The sequence below is a fragment of the Sarcophilus harrisii genome, chromosome 1 (assembly GCF_902635505.1).
Source record: "Sarcophilus harrisii chromosome 1, mSarHar1.11, whole genome shotgun sequence".
Taxonomy (NCBI): domain Eukaryota; kingdom Metazoa; phylum Chordata; class Mammalia; order Dasyuromorphia; family Dasyuridae; genus Sarcophilus; species Sarcophilus harrisii.
In genome coordinates, this window is record NC_045426.1 from 504659870 (window position 1) to 504685816 (window position 25947).

The 25947-nt window shown below is 35.4% G+C and overlaps 1 protein-coding gene across 1 annotated transcript in view; it reads left to right on the forward strand.

Annotated features, from left to right (window-relative positions):
* Positions 1-329: 329 nt before the first annotated feature.
* The window catches only part of RAB31 (RAB31, member RAS oncogene family), a 179234-nt gene continuing 153616 nt past the window's right edge, over positions 330-25947 (forward strand). Inside the window, exon 1 of the mRNA XM_031946643.1 lies at positions 330-653. Coding sequence (XP_031802503.1) covers positions 615-653 — 39 coding nt within the window. The 5' untranslated portion in view covers positions 330-614. The remainder of the gene's footprint in view (positions 654-25947) is intronic.

Here is a 25947-nt window from a genome sequence, read left to right on the forward strand (position 1 = left end):
CGAATCTTTACAAAATAACCTGACACTCGTCTGGCTCTGACTGCGTTGAGAATACACAGTGGCATTTCAATGGGGTCGAGATTTGGGGGTAGAGGGTGGAAGACGGAGGCTGGGCTTCTGGATTGCAGCCCTGTTTTGGGAGTTAGGGTATCACATGTAGTAACTGAGGTGTCTCTATTTGGGGTGCCAAGTGGACCCCCGAGGGCGTTCTTGCGAGAAGCACTGAGTTCTAGCTGGTTTCTGGGCTAGTGAGCTCATTGGAGTTTAGGGTCCGAGAAGTTGTACAGTCCCGAAGCTTCAGAGAGAAAATTAGCATTGTAGACATGTGATCGTCCGCGGCTGCCGCTGTGGTAGCCGTGGTAGTGGTGGTGGCGGCGCTGGGGCTGGGGCTGGAGCTGCCCAGAAATAGCAGCAGCTGGTTTCCGCTCCCTGGTTGGCTAAGAGAGAAAGACAGAGACAGAGAGAGAGAGAGAGAGAGGGAGAGAGAGAGGGAGAGAGAAAGCCCAAGCAGTAGAGAGGAGCCGGGGGCGGCGGCGGCGGCGTTGTCTGCGCGGGACACCCGGGGATTCCTCCCGGAGAATGCAAGCCCCCTGCCCTGTCCCAGCCCCAAGCAGATGATGGCGATACGGGAGCTGAAAGTGTGTCTTCTCGGGGTGAGTCCTGGCGCCAGGGGCTCTTGCCAGGGGAAACGAACGAAGGGGACCGGCTTTTTCCAGCCGAGAGGGGGCGGCCGTGGCCTGGGGACCCCCGCCCTTGGCTTGGAGGGGGGATGCCTCCGCAAGCGTCCACCTAGTTCCCCGTAAGCCGGGGGGCCTAGACTCCCTTCTGGCCTTCGTCACCTCCTTGTCCCAGCTGGGGTCCCGGGACGAAGAGGGCCCAAGGACTGTCCTGGCTTGTTGCCCGCCTCTTTTGGCTACCTTCCCTGGACCGGCTTCCTGTAACTGGGCTGTCCTGGGACCAGAGGGTCCCTCCGGCGGAGAGTGCCCCCGGAATCTCTCTCCATATGTAGGCGAGGGTACCGGGGAGTCCCGTTTCCATCTTTGGAGTGATTTTTCCCTCCAACCCCTTTATTCCTAGCCTTGTTGGAGGGGCTTTCTCCATTGCCTTTGATAATTTCCTTCCGGCTGAAAGTAAATTAGTTTTCTGAGTAGCCTGAAATTCTCTTTCATCCCCATGGGAATGATTTCGTTTATTTACTTAAAAAAAAAAACCCAACAACATAAGCTTAAGATATCCATTAATTGTTTTTAAACTCAGTGCGCCAGTGTTTGGGAGGGTGAGTAAAGAAAGTATGTAGTTAGTTTGGAAGTCTTTTGTGTCGTGGATAAAACAGCAGGCTAAGAAAGTCTTCGTTCCTCCCCCCCCCCCCCCCTTTCCTCCTACAACTACTATTTCCCCTCCTTTTCAAATCTCTTCTTTCTCAGCATAAAGAAGAACTCTGTTTAAGCTGCCAATGATGGAAAAGCCAGCGCAGTGGCTGGCCTGTGTCATTCACAAGGAGGGCCACTCTGAAAGTTTCTACGGGACATTCGCCCGGAGTTTAGTTCTAGGGGCTTTTCCACTTGATCTCTTCCCACTTCGGAACACTCCCCACCTCAAAACTAGTTTATTTAAAAAGAACAGTATTCTGGCACCATCCTCCCTTTCCCTCTTATTCTCCCCCCTCCCCCACATCACACACTTCGTTGCAAAGATGCAGCAGCTTTTGACATCTGTGGACTCCTGCTAGCTGGATCTGTCTTGTCTCCGAGAAAACTGCTTTCCTCCACCAACAAAAGAAGCAAAAAGGAACACTCATTTTTGTTAGCCTCAAAGAAATGTTAACTATGAGCTGTCAGTAGATTTCCAAGAAGTGAATAAGAGGAAATGATCTTTTTAAGTCTCTATCCACCCTGTGGCTTTTGTAGGAAGATTGGATAAACTTTGTGTTTACAAAACTGTAGTGCCCTCTGGTCTATGGTTTGAGGAGGATTCTGGAATCTCTGGGTGGATAGTACAGCTTAGTTTAGTCTCTTCTTCTATCACCTTTGCCACATCCTCAACAAAGACCTCCCTCAGTCTCTTTTCATCTAATTATGCAAAGTTATATATTTGCATGCTATTCTAGTCTATTTCTAGAGGCTTATTAAAATGCATATTGGTAAGTTCTTTTTTTCCTTATTCTTAGCCAGAGATTCTAATATTGTCCAGACATAAATTCCAGGAATTTCATTTCTCCTTTTGAGGGATCATTTCAGTTTCAGAAAAGCCATCAAGGACTTAAAAGGAATGTGGTGCCTTCAGTAGTTGAAAGTATGGGAAGCATACTTAAATTGTGTTACTAGGCCTTAGGGAAAGCTATAAAGGAAGCCAAGTTTTCACAACTCTGTTTTGTGACTCCCCTTTGACAGATTTCATGATTTTAGAACAGGAAAATTTCTTAAATAAAATTTAATCCAAACCTTTCATTTTACAGATAGGGAAACTGAGGTCTCAAGAGATAAAAATGACTTGTCTGAAATCAAACAGGTAATGTCAGAACTTAGATGTGAATCCAGGTTTTCTAATTTAAAATTAATGCTTTTCCCAATATACTAGTTAACTCAGTCCTCTGAAGGAAAAAAATCTATTCTTCCTCACATAAAAGCTATTCAAGTATTTTATATCCATCATATTCCTATTCAGTCTTATTCTCCTCCTATCTCAATTGTTTCTCATATGACATGATTTCCAAAGCCTTTTTCAAATAATCCCATTTGGGGCTCTTTGGGGCAAAAATCCTGGTTCACTGTTTCCTTCTCCAGAACAGAGAAGGAAACTGAGGTCAACAGGATTAAATGACTTGCATGAGGTCAAACAACTAGTAAGTATCAAAGGTCAGATTTGAACTCCAGAAGATGAGTCTTACTGTTTTCTGGCCCTGAGCTTTATCCACTGTGCCACCTAACTGCTCCCTCTGACCTCATTTACTTTCTTCTAGATACTCTATACAAGGGTTCTTAATTTGATTATACAGATTCCCAAAAGTTGTGTGGATAGATTTCAGGAATGTTGTCAATGAACTTAGATAGAAGAAAATATCTTGGAATTTCAGTTCAATTAAAACCTTGAATTTTAACTTTAACTGCATTTCTTTAATTAGGAATTTTAAAATTTCATTAATTTGAGGAGTTTATAAGTTACACCACCAACTGCTAAAATTGTCTCTGTCTCACAGAAAAGGTAATAATTCCTGCTCTGGTTAGATAATGGTTCCTTTGAAGTATGATGCTTACAATTATGCGTACAGTACTCACAGAATTATAGATCCTCTTGGGGTTTATAGCTTTTTATCTCCCAAAGGAGCTCATTCTCTCTTGTTAATTAGAAGGCTTGGGTACTATTCATCTCCAATTATATGATATTGTTGCTTATCTGTAAATGGGGATAATAATACCTTACTTGTAGAGTTGGACTAAGTAATCTTTTGAGATCCTTTCCAAGATTACAATCCATAATTCTATCACTTGCAAACCTATGATTCCAAGATGATTTTTAGTTAATCTGAGAAATTAATTTGTGTTATGGGAGTTCTTCTTTGATGTTTCATCAGGATGTTGAAATAATCCTAGGTTTTTGAAAGATATGCCAGTGAAATGTAAACTTCAGTGAGTTTAACTATACTGGAAAGGTTGGCTTTTCATGCAATTGAGTTTGCTTTCCAAGCACTAGCTGGGCTAAGGATTGAGAGATTCATTGCCAATTTGCTGGCCATTCATTAGGTGATTCTCTGGTCATGTCAACCAAGCAAAAGAAAAGTGGAAATTGGAACACTATTAATTCTTAGTTCCTTCATCAGCTTCTGTGATCAAAATGACATTGTAATATGGAACAGCTAGTATCATGGATCACATAATTTACAGACTTTTTCTAAACCTTAATTGTTGATCATTTAAATTTGAGGTACTTGCCCCAAAATCTAAGTCAATAGGCTACTGAAGAAACTGATTTGTAGCAATATTGATATTTTTTTTTCTATAAATGAAACTAGAAGTCATAAGGAAGTTGCAGTCAAATGTAAGGATGGTTCAGAGGAAAATAAAGGAGTATGTTTTGTTGTATTCTCACAGTCAACTATTGTTTCATTGAGATTTTTGTCAGCTCCCACCCCAGTACTCATGATAAAAATCAGTAAAAAGACTAAAATGAAAATAATTGCAGATTATATGCCAAATTTTATTGGAGAGGATGAAGAGGTATTAAAATTTGATCAAGAATTTTATGACTACCAAATCATTAAACACTTTGGTGGTTTCAATCCAAAAGTAGACAAGGGAAGAAAAGTGAGAAATATATTGAATATATGATTTCATATCAGGAAATTAAAGAAAAGCTCTTTAGATCACATCTATTTCTTTGAATATTTTCTTAGAGAAGGCAGTTAGAAGTCATTGGACATGATAAGCACAAAATAATAATGCAAAGAATGAAATGGTTTATGTCTTAATAGAGTGGGATGGCAGTTATTCTAAATTTGCTTTCATATTGTGTACTTGTTAGAACAAAGATCAAAATTAATACTTAGAAAAAAGTAGAAAATAAGGTGTCATAGTTAAAACAGCCCTAAACTGTTATTTAAATAAATTTTTACTGATGAAAAATGAAAAACAGATAAAGGGATAAGCTTTGTCAGGGACTATTCATCATTAAATGATGTGAAGATGTCACACTTAATAGGTTAAAAGAACTTAAAACTACTACAGGCCGCAAACTCTTCATTTCTTTGCCTAATTGAAATATAGGAGCTCTAAGGGTAGCTCTAGTTTAGAATATATAAACTCATTTGAAAAATTTTATGTAACTGGATGGTAGAAACATTACCTTATAAAAAAGCAAGAAATAAGGGCAGTGGATAGAGTACCAGCCCTGAAGTCAAGAGGACCTTAGTTCAAATCTGGCCTCAGACACTTAACACTTCCTAGCTGTGTGACCCTGGGCAAGTCACTTAACCCCAATTGCCTCAGGGGAAAAAAAAAGGAAAGTAAGTAATGGGGGGGGCGGGGATAGCTCATAGAATTATATGGTCTCTTAGGAATCAAAATTGTAGGTCACATAAAGAAAGAAGGAAAGACATATGATGGAGATGAAGAGACTATATCATGTTTTAACAATAATTATAATAACTGACATCTAAGAAACACTTTAATTTTTTTTTATCAGTGTTCACTGGAGATGTTGGTCTGTTTTTCTTTTTTCTATTTTTACTTTCCTTTATGTATAATGACGATTTAAACTATAAAATCAATATAAATCGATGAAGGATAAAAAGAGCAGGATTAGGAAAACAATTGATACAATAACGATTGTTAAAACAACTTTGAAAGATATAAGAATTATAATCTAGTTGCAGTGATCATCTATGATTGCCAAGGACCAGTGATGAAACTATCTCCCTCCTGCCAGAGAGATGAAAATTTAGGCAGAATGAGGTATATACGCATGAGGACTCCTTCCCCACATGTTAATACACAGCCAATGAGGCAGTTTGTTTTACTTGACTATGCACATTTCTTATAAGTTGGGTTTTTCCCCCAGGAATGGGACAGAGAGAAAATAGATTTTGATTAATTAAAAAAACCCATTTAAATAATAGAGAAGTTGCAGGTCTTATAAACATAGAATATTGTAAGCACTTTCATATGAGGTCACTATTGTTAGTTTTGCTCTGTTCTTTTAATTTATTACAAGAGAGCTATCTTGGGGAAGGAAATCTGTAAATGCCATCTAAAACAAAACACATCAATAAAACTTTTAAAAAGATTTGCAAAGCATTTTTATAATAAATAACCTCAAAAGGTAGATAATACAAGTGTTTTTATTCCCATTTTGCAGATGAGCAAACTTGAGCTTAGAAAGGTTAAATGACCTGCCCATTGATACATGTCTAAGTGGCAAATACAGAATATGAAAAATTTCTTCCTGACCTCATATCTAGTATTTTTTAAATATAAAGAATGGTACAGTACAGAATGTCTCTAAATTGTATCTCTATGAATTGTGTATAGAAAGAAATGTAAAAGGAATCATAAATACTGGAAAAGAAGAAAAGATAATTATGTGGCAAGAGTAGAGTTTTGAATAGACATTGTACTTCATTGATACATTCTTAAGAGGAAGTGCCCCTGAATGAGAAGTAAAGCCCACTTGTAGAATTTATGGATGGATTGCAATTTCTTCTGTTAAAGTTACCCACATTAAATGAGATCATAAATCCATTGAAATAGTGAAGAATGAAAGAGAATTAAAGGATATTCCCAGGTTTCTTCTTTTTCTGCCAAGTAACATGTGTATTTTGTGGCCTTCTGGAGACTTCCGAGGCCTTCTAGCTTACCTTTATTATCTAGCTCATAGGAGAGTCTCTAGTGGAGAGAGTTCAGGTATGGGGTGAAAGGCAATGTCCAAGTTATTTTTTGCCAAGTAAAGCCTTGTAACAACACCCTTTCAATCATCTACCTAGGGTGGCAGCATATTCCTCCTACTCTAGGCTGGGCTGACCTTAAGTGTTATTATACCTTTGTATCTTATTTAGACTGAGCACAGATATTATTAACACAATACTATTTATTGAACACCATTCCTGTAGTCTTGTCTTCTTGAAGCCTCTTTTAGACACATAGTCAGGTTCAAAGGTTTAAAAATGAAAGACCATTTAGTCCAACTTTTTATTTTATATTTTTAAGTGCATTTTCTTGACTTTTTTGTCTTTACATTAGTCATTTCCTGTTAGCTCTCCAGATAAAATCATTACTTGAAATCCAATAATTTATACAAAAAAAAAAAATCCTAAATAAGTAAAAGCATACCAACAAAAAACCTATTACTTTTTACCTTTTCTATCTGTCCTACCTCTCTGCCATGAGAAAGGAGATAATGTTTCATTATCTTATCTTTGGAACTTTCAATGGTTTTTTCATTACTCATAGTTCATCTACTTTTTAAATGATATTTTAATTCATATTATTGTGTATATTTTTGTTGGTTCTGCATATTTTTCTCTGTATCAATTCACACACATCTGAGGTTTCTCTAAATTTCTCATTCTTCATTGCTTACTATATACTAATAACATATTATTATATATTATATGGTCATTTATCTTGCCAGGTTTTTGGTTTGTTTGTTTTTTTTAAAAGCGATTTCCTAATCAATGATTACTCACTTTGTTTATAGACTTTTGCTGCCCTAAAGAATAGATATTTTGTAATCTCTTGGACATTTGTTTCTTTGATTTATTATAATGCCTGACACACAGTATGCACTTAATAAATGCTTGCTGATCAATTGATTCAACTTTCTTACTATATATGCTAAGAAATGAGATTGCTAGTCAAAGAAGGTGTATAGCACAATCACATTTTTAGTGCCTTAAGATTAACAAAGTGTTTATTTTCATCTTTTTAAAAAATTCTGAATTTTAGCAACACTCCCCCCCCATGACCCTTTCTATATACATACCAGAAAATTAAAGGAGGCTACTCTGAGTCCCCATTTTATATCATGTGATACACACATTCTACACATTATTTTCAGAAGTATTACTTGTCTGTGTTTCCTTCTGAAATGCCTTCAATTCTCTTTTGTACATTTTAAAGATTGTTTAAGTGGCTCCCTTTTTTTTTTTTTTTTAGCATTAATATTGCAAACATATTGCCTAATTTTTCCCCACTCCTAATTAACTGAGAAAATAAAGAAAATTCTTTACAACAAATATACATAGTCAAGCAAAATGAATATATAATGTGACCATATGCAAAAATAACATGCTATTTTCTGTATCTTGTGTCTTTCACATCTTTCTGGAGGGAAATAACATGCGGTTTTTTTGTTTGTTTGTTTTGTTTTGGAATGAGACAACTAGGGTTAAATGACTTGCCCAGGGGCACACAGTTAGGGAGTGTTAAGTATCTAAGGTCAAATTTGAACTCAGGTCCTCCTGACTTCTGGGCTGGTGCTTTATCCACTGTGTTACTTAGCTACCTGGAATAACATACTTCTTTACACGTGCTCCAAATAGTCACTGCATTGATTGGATTTCTTAAAGCTTTCAAAATCATTTTTAAAAAAAACATGTTGCTTTCTTGTATAAATTGTTCTCCTGGTTCTGTTCCTTCATTATCTCTGAGGATTCTATGAAATCGTCTTTTATCATTTGTTAACAGTGTAATAATGTTTAATTACATTTGTTTGCCACAGTTTGTTCAGCCATGTCTCAGTTGTCTGAGTCTATTTGAGACACTTTCCTGAATCTAACTCTTCTACTCTTTAGAAAGTTTTTTACTTGATGATATTCCCTCATTAGTATTCTCTTCCTTCATACTGACTTCTGCTTATCCTTTCTTTACTTTTTCCCCTGTTGAGTTTGATGTTTTTCTACAACAAATTCTTTGTGTTCATTAGTTCAATTCCACTTTGTCCATTTTAGATAAAAATGAGGTTCTCTTAAATATCCTTTCCTGCCACCCCTTCTCCCATATTTGTATACTCATCTCAACCTTTTCAGTTATGAAAAAAGAGTTCTACAAGAGTTCAAAAAGTTCTACTCTCTTCCTTTTTGATAATAGTAGAGTCCTCCTATTTCTCCTTTTCAGCCTCTTCCTATAGACTTTTCCTAAATCTTCTAATTTTCCCTCTTCAGATCCTCAAAACGGAGCCATTTCTCATCCAGAACCTCTTGTTTTTTATTCATATTAAATTAGTTATCAAGGAACTTTAGTTTTTTTTTTTTTTTTTTATCCCCATATTACAATGTTAACTCTAGATGACCTGGCAGCTCTTTTCAATTTCTCAAATAAATTAATCTTTTTAGAATTTTTCTGTATCCTTGTGTTTGTTTGCATTTAATAATTATTACCCAAGTCTTTTCTTTTTTTTTTAATTTTAGCTTTTTATTTACAAGACATATGCATGGGTAATTTTTCAGCATTTACCCTTGCAAAACCTTCTATTCTAACTTTTCTCCTCCTTCTCCCTCCTCCCTCCCCCATATGGCAGGTATTCCCATACATGTTAAATATGTTAAAATATATTTTCAATACAATATATGTATACATATTTATACAGTTATCTTGCTGCACAAGAAAAACTGGATTTAGAAATAAGGTAAAAATAACCTGAGAAGGAAAACAAAAATGCAAGCAGACAATAACAGAAGGAGTGGAAATGTTATATTGTGGTCCACACTCATTTCCCATAATTCTTTTGCTGGGTGTAGCTGGTTCTGTCTGAACAATTGGAACTGATTTGGTTTAACTCATTCTTGAAGAGAGCCACATCATATGGTATTGTTGAAGTGTATAATCTCCTGGTTCTGCTCATTCACTCAGCATCAGTTTGTGTAAGTCTCTCCAGACCTCTCTGAAATCATCCTGTCGGTCATTTCTTACAGAACAGTAATATTCCATAATATTCATATACTATAATTTATTCAGCCATTCTCCAATTGATGGGCATCAGATGGAAACTCAGTTTCCAGTTTCTGGCCACTACAAAAAGGGCTGCCACAAACATTTTTGCACATGTGGGCCCCTTTCCCTTCTTTAAGATTTTTTTGGGATATAATCCCAGTAGAAACATTGCTGGATCAAAGGATATGCACAGTTTAATAACTTTTTGAGCATAGTTTCAAATTGCTCTCCAGAATGGTTGGATTCATTCACAACACCACCAACAATACATCAGTATCCCAGTTTTCCCACATCCCCACCAACATTCATCATTATCTTTTCCTGTCATCCTAGCCAATCTGAAAACTGTGTAGTGGTATCTCAGAGTTGTCTTAATTTGCATATCTCTCATCTTTTCATATTTTTTGACCATTTATCAATTGGAGAATGGCTTGATTTCTTATAAATTTAGAATCAATTCTTTATATATTTTGCTCAGTCTTGTAGGGTAAATTATTTTGATTGTAAGTCCATATTTTTTTGTTTTTTGTAATCTTCTATTTATAGTAGAAGCATCTAAAGCATGTGTGATACTGACTGTAGTCTCTAAGTACTTAAATTGCTTCCATTTAGCTACTGAATGTATTTTTTGTTCGATATGAATACTCTTGATTTTGACTATGATATTTCTGGTAGTTTTTTTTGAGGTTCTTTTCAAGAGATTAGTGATGGATTCTACTTATCTTTATTTTGCCCTCTGGTTCTAGCAAATCTAATCAATTACTGCTGATGATTTCTTGAAATAAAATAATACCCAGGTTTTTAAAAAATCCTATTTTTTGGAGGAAGATCAGTGATTCTTAAGTTATTATTTTTTTTATCTATTTCTGGGTCATTTGTTTTTGATATTTAATATCTTACATTTTCATATATTTTTCAATATTTTGATTTTGTTCTAATTTCTTGCTATTTCATAGAGTCATGAGACGTGATTTCTTTTTGCAGTATTCTGGTTTTCTGGGATGCCATTTCCTGAGTAAAAATTATTCTCTTCTAAGTTACTTATTCTCTTTTTAATTCTTTCCTTAAGAGCTTTTATTTCATTTTTTAGCTCTTCATTTTTTCTTGGTATCCATATGGTTTTTTATGGACAGTCTTTTTTATTCTCCCTTTGATTCTTTGTAGTAGTTATGGAGTTACTATCTCTTATTGGAGATCTTTAGATTTATAACCATTTTTTATATTAACTGGTGTTTTCTTTACTTATCTTTCCAGTTTTAATTCCTGAATCAAGGGTTTGTGTCAAAGTCATGCTTAATCTGCTGTACTTTTGGTGTTAATATTGGTGTTAGCTGGGAGAGTGCAACCTTATTTAGTTTCACCTTCAGTCATCTTGGTTCCTTTACCGACCTCCATCCTAACATTTGCCTTGGCTATATTTTTGAGGTTCAAAATTCTACACCTTCAGGGTCCTCTCTGGATTCTCAGGACTAAATATATAGGACTTCAGCATTCTTGGGCATGGGGGGGCCTGGTTTGAACTCTACTACTATGTTATGGTCCTTACTGCTGGTTGTGCTACTTGCTGGCCCTTTCAAGGTCTTCACACCTAAGACTTTCTGACTACCCCTGGATTTTTTCAGGGGAGATTTTTACTCTTGTTATTGTTCAGTGAGATGGTACAGTAGATGAAGTGCTAGACCTGGATCCAGAAAGATTTGAGTTCAAAGTTGACCTCCATCCTTACTTAGCTGTGGGCAATCACCATAGGCAAATCATTTAACATTTGTCTGTCTCAGTTACCTCAAATATAAAATAGGGATTAATATAAGCACTTTCTAGAGTTGACTGGAGGGTCAAATGAGATAATATTTGTAAAGGGCTTAGTTGGGTACCTGACATTAGTAGGCACTATGTAAAATGTTTATTTCCCTTCTCTTATTTATAATTCTTGGGAAAAATTAGACACAACAAATGGTTGCTTCTTTCTTTACTTCCTTTTGCCTCAAGACACAGACCTTTGCAAACTTCTTGTCTGTGGCTGTCTTTGATTGTACTAGAAGAACAGTGCAGGATACTGCACTGTTTATTGATGGTCCTCCTTTCCTGTTGTCTTTGGTCTTCTGGTTGATTTCTTCCATCAGAAGTCACTAGTTTTTCATTGGGTTTCTTGATCATTATTCTGTCTGGTGCACACTTCGGATTTTTGTTGGAGTAAATATTTGAGAGCTGGATCGTCTACCTCCCATTCAGGTGACCATTTTTAATTTTAATCTCTTTCTTTGCATCATTCCATATTGAAATCCAATATTTGCTCTTTTTTTCTTTTTCTTTTTCTTTTTCTTTTTTTTTACAGAGAAAGAGAAACTTAGAAGTTAACCCAGTTGACTCAGAAAACTTGCACAGAGTCACATTGGCAATAAGTGAAAGTCAGGACTCAAATCCAAGTCCTTTGACTTCATATCCAGTGTACTTTTCATGAACTTTTTGGTAATCTTATCTTTTATTTAGTCTTTGTGTCAATAACCTTTAACTGATGCTCTCTAACCAACATCTCTCTTCTGAATGGCCTTTTTCTATAGAACTATAAAATGTTGTGGTATCCATTGGGCTATTTTATTCCTCAAAACAAGTTACAAAGTATAACCAAATGCTGCAAACTTCTGAGTTGTTTCCTAAATACTCAGATTCCCCAGTAAATCTAATGATGCTAAAAATAAGAAAAGCAGAAAGAACTAAATCGACCTTGGAAATATCAACTCATGTGACTCTACTAAAGAGTTGGCAGCATCACAACTGGTCAAGTGTTCACTTGGTTTAGTAAAGAGTCAGAGCATTTTTTAAGACTATAACGAGACATAAGAAACCTAGGCAGTTATTCTTAGCTTCCTGTTTATAAGGATCTTCCTTCTCTTAGTAGCAAGGGTGTACTGAAGCCAGCTGTAACCAATTAAATTGCCAGTGTGAGCATTTATACCTCAGAAATCAGCAAATATTATAAATCAGGACTTGATTGATTGTCTAGACTTAAGAAAGTGATGTAGAACATATTGATTGTGTGGATTAAACTTAAAGGTGTGTCCCAAATACATTTTTTGAAAAAAAAAAAAAAAGACTGCTTGTTAACATTTACCAGCACCTCTCTACTTAGTACTATCGACTGAGAGGCCTTTATTTCTGACACATATTATTGCCTGAAGTGGTAATAAGGCATATTAACATCCTTTGAACTACCTCTAGGCTCTTGATTTCCTTGTATTTCCAGGATTTTGCTATGAGTTGCTTCTAAAAACCAGATATTGCACATTGACCACTGGAATAGGATTAGTATGGAACTATTAATGACTATGTAACTGTGTACCTTACCTTAGCTCACTGATCTTGAAAACCCAGACACTCGAGAATATTATTTGGATTTATTTAAATTACCTGTTAAAAATGTTCAACTTCAGTTTTTCATCTCTGAAATTTTGTTGGAAACTTGTGAGTGTGTTGTTGACCCTATACTCAATATAAAGAAAACCAGAGGAGTCAGAAGTTAAAAAAGGGAGATGTATCTTTAATATGGAACTAACTAGGGATGAGAACACTGTGATTTAGCAAGTACTGAAGTACAAGAGTGCCCATTTGTATAGGATTGCAGAATAGTATTTAAAGATTAAAACTACAAGAGGAATGGGAAGGAATAAAAAGAGACAGTTTAGGCAAGGAAAGTTTTTGGAATGACTATAACAGGAAAACAGGATGTTGGTGCAGGTCACATTCCCAGGATTTAAGTTAGTTTAGGGTGAGTCTGGGCTGTTCTAGGCACATTCAATCGGATACTTGGGCATACTCTGGAGCAGGGGTCCTCAGATTAAGGCCCGTGGGCCAGATGCGGCAGCTGAGGATGTTTAGCCCCCTCACCCAGGGCTATGAAGTTTCTTTATTTAAAGGCCCACAAAACAAAGTTTTTGTTTTTACTATAGTCCGGCCCTCCAACAGTCTGAGGGACAGTGAACTGGCTCCCTATTTAAAAAGTTTGAGGACCTCTGCTCTGGAGTATAAAGTACTGATATGGTAAGTGCTTGGAAGGAGGAGGGCCACTTGGTTGCCCAAGGAGAGGCTAAGAGGAAAAGGGTGAAAATGGAGCTGGTCACAGTTGTGTAATCAGTACTGAGACTGAATCTGTGAGTGGCCCCTGAAGTTTCATGCTCTGTTAGTTAAGGGGAAGGGGGGAGGGAAGAAAGAAAAGAAAAAAAATGGAAAATAAAAGTGTCAAGCATATAAGTTGTTAATTTGTACTAGTATTAGGAAATAATTTGGGATTATAACTTTAAGAATAACAAGTTAGGGAAAAGTGATAGAAGATAGAGCTTCAGGCTTGGAATCACTCATGAAATCTGATCTCAGACCCTCAGTAGACTCATGATTTCATTAGGATAGGTAATACCTAAGGGGGAAAGAAACTCTCTCCCTAATGCAGATCAGGACTTGATTTTTATGTTAAGTCTATAGTTAAAATCAGTATATTAATTTGGAAGCTTTTTGACTTGTCTGTATTTTCTTCTGAATTTCTCTACAATTCAATGTATTAAAAAAATTATTCAATGATTTTCTGTTCTTCTTTTGTGACAATACCATTGCTGGTCCTTCTTAATGCCCTTAATTCCCCCCAATCAAAAAAAAATTAAAAATGTGTGTGTGTGTGTGTGTGTGTGTGTGTGTGTGATTTCAAATTGCTTTCCCTAATGGCTCAATCAATTCATGGTGTCACTCACAGTGCACTGATAATGGGTTTTTTCCTTATCTTTTCAATAATTGTTTTTTTCCTTAAAATTTTTTTTTTTGTCAAAATGATGAGTATAAAGTAGAACATCATTTAACAAAATTTAATTTCTCAAGTAATGATTTGAAATATTTCTTTAAAATATTTTTAAAATGGCTATTGATAAGTTGAATTTCTTCCTTTGCTAACCATACATGTCTTTTGGTCTTTTAACTATTGGAAAATGACTTTTGTTCTTATCTGTTTGAATCAGTTTTTATATATTTTGCATGTAAGACATTTATCAGAGAAACTGCTACAAAGGTTTTTCCAGTTATCCATCTTCCCTCCTAATTTTAACGGCCTCGATTTTGTTTGTGGAAAAACTTTAATTTTATTCAATTAAAATTGTCCATTGATTTTCTGTATTCCTTGTTTGCTCATTCATACTTTTTCTAGCCATAGTTATTCCTTGGAACTTTGTCTTTGTTTATGATATGACCTTTTATACTTAAGTCATTTATCCATTTGGGGCTCATCTGCTAAAATGCTTTCCAGTTTTCCTGGCTTTTGTCAAATAGTGAGGTGGGAAGAATGAAGGCTATATTTAGGTTTAAGAGACTAAATTGGAAAGCCTGGTAACATTATTGCTACTTATAAGCGGTAGCACTTTTCATTTCAGGATCCTTTGCCATGAAAACCCCAAATGGGGTCATGTCGAATCAGATATGACTAAAACAACTGAACCATAATTATTAATAAAAAAATTTTTTAAGATAAACCCATAAATTCCAATCCTTTTTTTTTTTAAACAGATGAGGTACAGAACAAGTGAATTGCCTAAATGTAATAAGGAGCATGGCCAGGATCTGAACCCAAATAGCATCCTTTCCACAATACCATCATGCCTCTCCACAACCAAACCATTTTAAAGTTCTGACTAACTTGTTTAAATTTGTTGTTGGAGCAGTGGATAGAATGTTGACCCTGAAGTCAGGACCTGAGTTCAAATCCTGCTTCAGACCCTTAATACTTCCTAGCTGTGTGACCTTGGACAAGACACTTAAGCCCAATTACCTCAAGGAAAAAAAAAACTTTTTTGTTAATCCTAGTCACCATTCCTGATGAAAACTGGCAAAATAAAATAAGAGAAATCCAGGATATTAAAAAAAATAAGTTATTATTTTTACAAACCTAGTTTTTACTATATTCATGCCCCTTCCTTCTTCCAGAGGGCCATTCCTTATAACAAATAATTTAGGAAAAAAGAGGGAAATGAGAAAAAATTCAACAAAATTGATCAACACACTGAAAACATTAGTCTTATATACAGTGTTCTACATTTACAGACTCCCACTTCTGCAAAGGAGTGAAGAAGTATCATCTCATATCTCTTCAGTGGGCTTAAGTTCTTTATAGACATCCAGTTAATCTTATCAGTTTTAGGGAATCAATACATGAAAAAGGAGGGAGCATGAGACAGTGCAAATTGTGGAAACCATATTTGTTCTTTTCTTGAGGGCTAATGACATTATTAGGGTAATATCTTGACTTGCCATTGGTTGGATTTAAGTGAAATATTGCTTCAAAAATCATCAGCCTCATTCTGTCTTCCAGAGCTATTCAAGTCCAGTGGCAAGACATAGATAACAACAATAATAATAACTAGCATAGTGTGCCAGGCACTATGCTAAGTGCTTTTACAAATATTTCATATGAGCTTCACAACAGCCCTAGAAGGTAAATGCTATTATTATTCCCATTTTATAGCTGAGTAAACTGAAGCAGACAGGTTAAGTGACTTGTCCAATGTCACACAGTTATTATGTGTGTGAGGGTAGATTTGAAATCAAGTTTTCCTGATTCTAGGTCCAGTGCTCTGTCTTCTATATCATCTAATGAGTGTTGGTTTTGGAGTTAAGAGACACAAGTTTATATTCTAGTTGACACTGCATAAGTCACTTAACCAATTTAAATCTTTATTCCTTATCTATAAAATGGATAATATAATCTGCCCACTTTTAATCATTTAGCAAGCATTTATTTAGTACCAACTAAGTGCTAACCACTGTAGTAGACTCAGTAGACAAATAAAAAAAAAAAGAAAAATAGTCCTTGCCCGTAAGGAGTTTATATTTTAATGGGCAAGGGTAACTATGCCCATATATAGGTATATACAAAACACATGTAAAACAGATACATGGTCACCTTGAAGGGGAAGACCCTAGCAGCTGGGAAACCAGGGGAGATCTGATGCAGAATATGGGACTTGACCATTGAAGTCAATCGGGCATTCCACGAGGGAAGTAAGGAAGGGGGAATTTCAGGCTCATGGCACAGTCTAACCAATCCTTCTCAGTTTCTTAGTTGTATCTTTGACCCGATCATGCCTTCCCCCAACTCTTATCCTTTTTCCAAGTTCCTGATTCCTATTTATGATTCCATCATTCTCCTAGTCACCCAGGCTTGCAACGTAATTGTCATTCTAGACTCTTCACCCTCTTTGGCTCTCCATCTATAACCAATAAATTATTTTTAAAATATATTTTTATTTCATTAAATATTCCCCAATTGCATGTAAAAACATTTCAACGATCATTTAAAAATTGACTTCCAAATTCTGAACTTTCTCAATCCTCCTTGCTTTATTTTAGAAGGCAAGCAATTTGTTTTTTTTTTTTCCCCATGTTAAACACATACCATATTTATGATGTTGTGAAAGAAAAATGAGAAGAAAAGGGAAAAATCACTAGAAATAAAAAACAGCAAAAAAAGTGAAAATAGTATGCCTCAATGTGCACTGTCTTCATTGTTCTCTCTCTGGATTGGATGGCATTTTCCATTACAAATCCCTTGAAATTGCCTTGGATCACTGAATTGCTGAGAAGAGCTGAGTTTATCAAAGCTGATCATCACACAATGTTGCTGTTACTATGTATAATATTCTGGTTCTGCTCTCTTCACTCAGCCTCAGTTCATATAAGTCATTCCAGGTTTTCCTGAACTCTGCTTACTTATCATTTGTTATAAAACAATATTATTCCCTGACATTAATATACCACAACTTGTTCAACCATTCCTAATTAATGGGCATCTTCCCTTAATTTCCAGTTTTTTGTCACCACAAAAAGAACCGCTACAAATACTTTTGTACATGTGGATCCTTTTCCCTTTTTTAATTTTCTCTTTGGGATATAGACCTAGTAGTGGTATTGATGGATCAAAAGGTATGTACAATTTTATAGCCCTTTAAACATAATTCAAATAGCTTCAGAATGGTTGGATCAATTCACAACTCCATCAACCGTGTATCAGTGTTGCAGTTTCATATCCCCTCCAACATTTATCATTTCTTTTTTCTGTCACTTTAGCCAATCTGATAGGTATGAGGTAATATCTCAGAGTTGTTTATTTGTATTTTGTAATTTGCATTTCTCTAATCAGTAATAATTTAGAGCATTTTTTTCATATGACTACAAATAGCTTTAATTTCTTCATCTGATAATTTCCGGTTCATCCTTTTGACCATTTATCAATAGGGGAATTCTTATAGTTTGGCTCGGCTATATATTTTAGAGATGAGTATTTAATCAGAAACACTGACTGTAAACATCTTTCTTTGAAGACAAGCGATTTGATAATGATTATACATGTGAAGTCATGAAAAAATATATTTCCATATTAACCATGTTGCAAAAGAAAACACAAGCAAAACCCACCCAAGAAAAAAAATTAAGTTTAAAAAATATGCTTCAATCTGTACTTGGAGTTCACCAGTTCTCTCTCTGGAGGTGGATAATATTTTGATCCGTTATTTGTTAAGCCCGGTGATTCTGCCTTTGTAGTATCTCTTGTATACTCACCATTCTCTCCTCTGACAGTGTCACTACTATCAACATCTTATGTCTAGACTATTGCAAAGGCCTTTTGATCTTCTGACTAAAATCTTTCCCTAGTCTGGCCCACCGATTTGTAATCCTTGCTACTAAAGAGGCTAAGACTGGTGGCAAATTGCTTGAAATTTGGCATTCTGAGTTACTACTAAGTAACCCACAAATCTGATGAGTTCCTTGGAGTAGGAAAGGTTGATAATAAGTAGCATAGGATTTCAAGGAAGGGAGCTAGTTCTTTACAGTGAACAGAAGGTTTTGGAAATAGACCTTGAAAGATGGTTAGGCTTCAAGTAGTAGATAAGAAAATGAAGGGCATCCATGAAAGTGTAAAATTTGAGGAAAGTAGATAACGGGGGCTGAAATAAACTATTTTGACTGGCTCATATTTAGGAAGTGGTGAGAAATGAAGCTGCAGGGAAAGGGTTTATATTTTATCCTATTAGGAATAATGCTCCCGATCCATTTATAGTAGAATGCAAGGCCCAGTAGAGATTTGTTTTGATTCATTCACTGACCTCATGAGAGAATTATATTTTCAGTATAGTTGATTGGGTTAGAGTTATAATTTCTAGCCTAAGTGTTGAAACTTAATTTCTTTAGTGCTAATAGTGTTCCAAATTGCTCACTATTGATCAATACAATTAAATAATGAATCTTCTTTTTACAATCTACTGACTAGATATTTTTAGGATAATAGGATTTCATGCTAGAAAGTAATTTTAAAGATTCTATAATACTAACACCTCATTTTGTAAATGATGAAACTTAAGCCTTGAGGGGTGAAGTGATTTGCCTAAGATTACATATACAGTAAATAATAAAGCAGAAATTCTAGTTCATGTCCCCTGACTTCATACCTAGTGCTTGCATTCCAAAGGTGAGTCAGTCCCTGGCACCACCAGGTGGATTACAATGGTATGTTCAGAGGTGTATTTATTTTCTGCAGAAGATCTGCCTGTAATAACAAGATGACAATTCTTCAGTCCTTCTCGAATTTGAGGAATTTTTTTTTTTTGAATAGAGAAAAGGTATAATTTGTTGAACAGTATTAACTTAACCCCAAAACAGTTATTAAATGATTTACATAAAGTTTAAAATGCCTTTTTAAAGTAGATAAATCATGCCTCCATGGTTCCTGGCAGTTTCCCAATGTGGCAGACCACTGCTGGTAAAGTACATGAAACTTAGGTTTTACAGGTTACTGAACAATTAGCCAATGTCAGGGAAACCTAAATCTACTTTGTATTAAATGATTTTTAAAAATTATAGCTTACATTTATTTAGTATTTTGTAATTACAAAGTGCTTTCATGTCTTACCTAACCTAATTCTCATATCAGTTTTGTGAGGTAGGTAGTGTATAAATTTATTTTCCTCATCTTAAATATAGATGAGGAAATCAAGTCTCGAAGGGATGAAACCATTGGCCCAAGAATTCCATATCCAACAAAGGGTTGGGATTATTTCTTAACTTATGTGGGCCACAAATGGCTCATCTGTGAAATGAGGAACCTTCATTCTCCATGAATTTGTGGACTAGAATCCTGATTTCATGGTTTTTGGCTGAGTGATATTTCCACTTGCATCACTCTACCCTTTCCATACACTATATAGTGAAATTATCATCTCAGAGTAGATTTTTCACTTTTCTTCTTGATGCATATTTTTTGTGGTCTCAGACACCTACCAGTATGTGATCCAGGGTTTACCTCAGTTTCCTCAGTTGTAAAACATAATTAATAATAACACATATCTCTCAGGTTAGTGAGAATCAAATGATATGATAATTGTAAAAAGCACTTAGGGGGAAAAAAAGCACTTAAAACAGTTCCTGATACATAAAAGCCCTCTGTAAACATAAATTTTTATTCCATTTGTCTTTTTTTGTGTGTGTATTTATAAAATGTTTTCCTTTTCCTTTTCTTTCTTATTTTATTTTTTTCCTTCCTTCCTTTATTTTTCTTCCTTTCTTTCTTCCTTCCTTCCTTCCCTTTCCTACTCTCTACTAACTCATCATTCATCCCCTGTAACTCATCTTCCTGCTGTCAGATCTTATTAGATTTATTACCTATGTGATTCTGGGCAAGTCACTTAAAACTGTTTATCTCAGTTTTTCATCTGTAAAATGAGCTAGAGAAGGAAATGATATTCTGCTCCAGTCTCTTTGCCAAGAAAGCCCCACATGAATCAGAAAGAGTCAGCCTGGACTTAACAACAATAACACCCTATATTTCATTTTGCACCTATAGTCTACTGACTCTTTGTCAGAGAGGCTTTATCATCAATCTGCTGAAGTCATAATTGGTCACTGAATTGATTAGAATTCTTAAACTTTTCAGAGCTTCCTTCCTATTCCCCAGGAACTTTTTAGCTCTAAATGTTATAGTTCTTTTAGATTAATAGAATTTTAGAATTTCAATGGTCCTTTGCCATCATATCCTATTCTTTGTATTACATGCTACCTCTACTCAGGGGCCAGTCATGTCATTGGGATTGTCCATGACTCCAACTTTTTCAGTTCTTTTTATTTTGCTATTTTTGACTTTCCAGCCGCTGTAAGGCTCATTTATTTATCCACCAGATAGGGGAGATGGGAGGAAGGAGAAAATGAAAGACCATATAAGATGATAAAAGAAGATAGGATATCCAACTCAGCCACTTTTGCTACATGTCATTATTTTTGTAAATAACTATAAATTGGGATTTGGGGGTTTTATTCATTAATTTTTTTCATCCCTTCACTAGTTTTAATAATTAATAAGCAATTTAGAATCCATCTTTTTTGATGGAAATGTGCCGTCACTTGTGTGGTGATCCAACAAATAGCAAGCTATCATAGATTGTATGTGAGTTTGGTGATGAAAAGTTTCTTCCCAAAATGTGCATAGTACATGGTAATAATGATTTTCTTGTAGATAGAGCTATAAGATGTAACCATAAACATTTAATGTGTTAATGCTGGCACTGAATGATGATGCCAGTGGTTTCATTGGCAGATATAAACTTATGCCATCTTCAAAGAGTAGAATGTATACCTTCAGCATAGAGACTGTTTCTTTTTTGCCTCTTGTCTCTTAGGTTTCCTAGCACAGTGCCTTGCTACTTGTAGCATACGTCTATCATGAAGAAGTACTATGGTATGGTAGAAAGAGTATTGGCTTTGGAATCAGAGGACCTGAGTTCAAATTCCAACTTTGCTACTATCTGTGCATTCTGGGGCAAAATCACAATCAGTCAGCATTTCCTTATCCACCAAATTTGTGATGTGGTGAACTAATGTGATTAATTAAATGAAAAGTAAAAGGAAAAAAAAAATATAGTAACAACCCAAAGGCAGGTTTTAAAAGTCTTGAAATTAGGGAGAAGCCACTAGTAGAACTGATCTAGGTAGAAAAAAACCGTCTCAAGACTAGAAGTTTTTTTTTTTTTTTTTTTTTTTTTTTTTTTTTTTTTAGCTCTCTCTCTTTTTTTAAATAGTATTTTATTTCCCCAAATATATTCAAAGAGAGTTTTCAACATTCACCTTTGCAAATCCTTGTATTCCAAATTTTTCTCCCTCTTCTACCTCTCCCCAAAACAGCAAACAATCCTATATAGGTTAAACATATATAATTCTTTTGAACATGTTTCCATAAGAAAAAATCAGATTAAAAGGGGAAAAAAATGAGAAAAAACCCCAAGGAAACAAACAGCAACAATAAAGATGAAAATACTATGCTGTTGAAAATACTATGTTTTGATTGATATTCAGTCTCCATAGTTCTCTCTATATGAAGATAGCTTTTTCCATCACAAGTCTCTTGGAATTCAGGCTAGAATATCTTGATAAAGAAGTAATGGGAGCAATTTGGCACGTCATCTAGTTTTAAGGTTTGGGTCTTGAGGGAAGCAGTTCCAATGTAAAGCAAATATAACTTTAGAGCTTCAAAACAGCAAACAGCTACTTAGTACTTGAGAAGTATAATGTGCACTTTGGCAGGAATCTGAAAAGACTAACAACTGAAACTGTAAGATTGTGCTGATTGGTTTGAGATATCAAATGTTGTTGTTCAGTTCTGTTTAACTCTAAGTGACCTCATGGACTTTTTGTCCATGGATTTAAACTTGGGTCTTTCTGATTCCAAGCTCAGTACTCTATCTACAACATCATCTAGTTGCTTCCAACATGTATAATAACAGTCTGTTAAGAAAAGTCCATTTGTTGGACTAATTTTTGTAAGGATTAGTCTGCTTTAATCAAAATTATGATTGTCTACCTGTACTTAGTATATACTTCACCTTGACTCAGTTCATGATACTTTGCACATGACAAATTCTGTGTAGGGAGCATTGTGTGGGAACAACCAAGTGATGCAAGAGTTAGGAATGAATAGCTCACAAGGCCATGAGGTATTAGAGATTGAACAGAGAAGAAGGTAAAGTTAGATGAACTGAGCTATGACTGGAAAGAGACCTCCCTGGTTTCTAGACTTTAAGTTTTGATAGGTTTATGAATTTGCATCAACTGCTAGAAAAATAACCAAGTGATGAAAAACCACTTTCCCAACATCTACAGCACTTGTATATTTTCCATGTTTTAAATCTTTCTTCATTTTTTCACTTTTATGAGAATGTGATCACTTGCTTTGGATTCCATCCAGAAAATTTTTAAGTAGGAGGAGTCTAAAAGTGACAGATGAACTGAGCCCTGGATATAGCTAGTCTTCTTAAAAACTCATTTTCCACTTCAGCAATTAAGAAGATCTGATACTTGAATGTATGATTCATGTTATAGAGTGGTCTGAAATATCTGAGGCTTATGCCTGGACATTACAGTGAATCAAAAAACCAATGAACCTGGGTGAGAAAATATAAACATTTCTTTTAGTGGTGGCAATGTGTTTCAGGTAGAAACATCTGAAAAATTGAAAATTCACTGCAAAAATTGAAAATTCATTGTTTATTTTAAAACAAGTTGTGGTAGTTGTGTATTGATTTAGGGTTTTTTTTCTGTGTCAGAGATATTTAGAGACTACATGCTATTTAAAGATAGTGCAGGACATGATTCTTGCTCTCAAGAATCTTGAATCTACCAGAGAGACAAAATATGTCTGAAAGAGTTAAATGTAAGAATATATGATTAAATATGAAAGAAACATACAGTAACTGGCTACCAGGTATAAGAGACAGGGGGCTTTATGTGGAGACTGAGGAGAGATGTATGGTGGAATTGAGATTTGAATTAACCCTCATGGAATGATTTAGGTAAGAAATGAAGAACAGAAAAGAGAATTAGAATTAGAAGAAAATTAACTATAAAGGACATATGAAGAAGAAACTATTTGTATCCAGAGAAAGAATTGATAAATACAAGTATGTATAGAATGTGTGTGTGTGTGTGTGTGTGTGTGTGTGTGTGTTGTCTGTCTGACAGTATCTGATCTGGTGTCTAATGTGTCTAATTTCTAGGGTTGGAGAAGGGAAGAAAAAAAAAGAAATTTACATAATAATTTTATTATGTATTTAAAAGGAATAACTAGTTGTATTTGATTTGCAGTTTGATATGCAGTCACCTTTTTTTTATTCTTTGTTATGGAAAAACTTGATTTATTCCATAAATTAAAAATGATTTTTAAAAAAAGATTTTAAAAAAGAGAGAATGAGGCAGATGATGTTTTAAGTGGATGAAGATAAGCTAGCAGTTAAAAAAGTTTATTACATAAGATTCTAATTTTAGGTTTGCTACTTTCCTTAATGTTGTCCAGTGCTCAGTGTAAGGTTGGGAGGCAATAAAGCACAATGGGCTATGTACCGATCCTGGCTTCGGAGATTTGTTGTACTCCCTTTCAGGTTTGGTAATACCGGGGTGGGGAAATGACTATTGGAAAGCTATAGAAGGAGTAAAGAGAAAGAATGTATCTTCTCTGCTCCCCCTTCCTCCCCCACCCCACCCCAGGCAGAATCCTTAGCAAGGTAGCTCTTTACTTTGACTACTTAACTGTAAAAGTGGAAATAGGGGTGAGGCTGGAATAAAGGCAAGGGAGGAACTAATGAGTTCATTTGCCTGGTATTTCATGTTTTTGCCCTGGCAAGCTTTTTTTGCCAGAGGGGTGGGGAAAGCAGAGGGCTGGGCATCTTTAGCTGAGGGCTGAAGTATGTTTCTTAAGCAGAGCAGGTAGTACCCTCCCCAGTTCCAAAGGATGAAGTGAGTTACTTGTTCTCTATCATTTTTAACCTCACAGAGGAGCTAAATGATTAGACAATGATAGAATAAGCATTGGGGATAATAACTAGAGAAAATACAGTACCTATGTGAATACCTGAAAGCTTAAAATAATTAAAATAAATGTCATTATGTTTTGAAATCCTGGTTAATCTTTTTGAGAAGGTTTATTCACAAAAGCCATGAGGAACATACTGTGTAGCAAATTCTGAGGTGTGGATAGGAAAAATAGTTGGCCGCGAAGTTCATTTTAAACAATGAGCCTGCAAGGCCAGGAAATGGTGGAATCAGGGATTTGGCTTGAGAATTTTCGTTCTGTCTTGATTTTAGTGCTTTCTTGAACTGTTTCCAATCCCTTTCCATTATTAGTTTTTTTTTCTCAGAAATATCAGGTGGAATTATTTAATTAAATGAGATAATTACCTTCTGACAGAACTGTCCTTATATAAAAGATTTGGGAAAGGAATAATAGTTTATTAAACTGTTTTCTGCATTTCCAAAATAAATTTCTTGGAAGATTTTTTAAAAATTAATATTTGCTCTTAAACTGGAAATATAAATCTCATTCACTTTGGCTGCTTTTCAGTTTTAAAGCTCTGTAGTCTGCATATATTTGAATTACATTTACTTCCTTTTAAATTGACAAATCTTCCTCCAGATGGTATGTAAATATTGTTGCTACTTATTAAGCTACAGAAGTCACTGCATGGAAGGCTTAAATAGTGAAGTTATCAACTCAAACCAAAGCCTTGTTAACAAGAGAAAGCTCTTCTGGTCAGCTAAAGGGAGTCCGGTCTTCATCTCTTCCTGGTCAGCCATTATATCTGGAATAATTGAAGTCAGAGAACAATTCAGGGTCAAAAAAGCCAAAATTAAGCCTTCTAACCAAAGCAGCAGATAGATACAAGGGTTAGTTAAAAGACTGGCATGGGAAATAGGGAGATGTAAAGTAAGACAAAGCAAATGGAGTATAAGAGCAGAGTCACATGGCCAAACCTGTTAGGAACACGGGAGGTGAACCTGAAGGGACTGAAGAAAATACTACCTCCTTTGAAAGGTTGAGTTTCCACAGGATTAATCAACAGCCAAAGGAAAAAGGATTTTTTATACCTGGCTTCACCTAGGAGAATTTTCACTTTTTTTTTTTTTTAGAGCCTAGTTTACAGATTAGCCTACCTACTATTTAGCAGGCTCTCAACAAAAGGAAAAGAATTGCAGGGTCTACTTTCTAATGAACCTCATGGGATCTCTTATACCAGAAAGACTTTCCAACTGAAAGCAGAGATGAGATCAAACTCATAAGATTCAGTGAACTTTTTCCTAGTTAAAAAAAAAAATACTATTTCAGAAGGATTGATAAAACTGTAGATTTTGGACTAAATGGTCTCTAAGGTCTCTTCCAGCTCTAATTCTACATCTTTAGTTTCTTCAGAGAGGTTCAATAGGGAATGACAAGAGATGATGGGGTATGTGGGGAGGAGAGAGCAGTTTTCCTTCACTTGGTTTCAGTGATCATCTTGACCATCAATTTACAGTGAACAATACTTATGGACTGAAGGATGGTTTAACACATTAGCCTCTGCCTTTGGATTAGCTATTATTATTTGAAAGTTGTTGCCATCCTTCCCCCTCATTCATCTAGCACATTAGCTCTGCAGGATGATTTGAAAACCATGAAAAGCATAAGAATCAGTAGCATGGATTT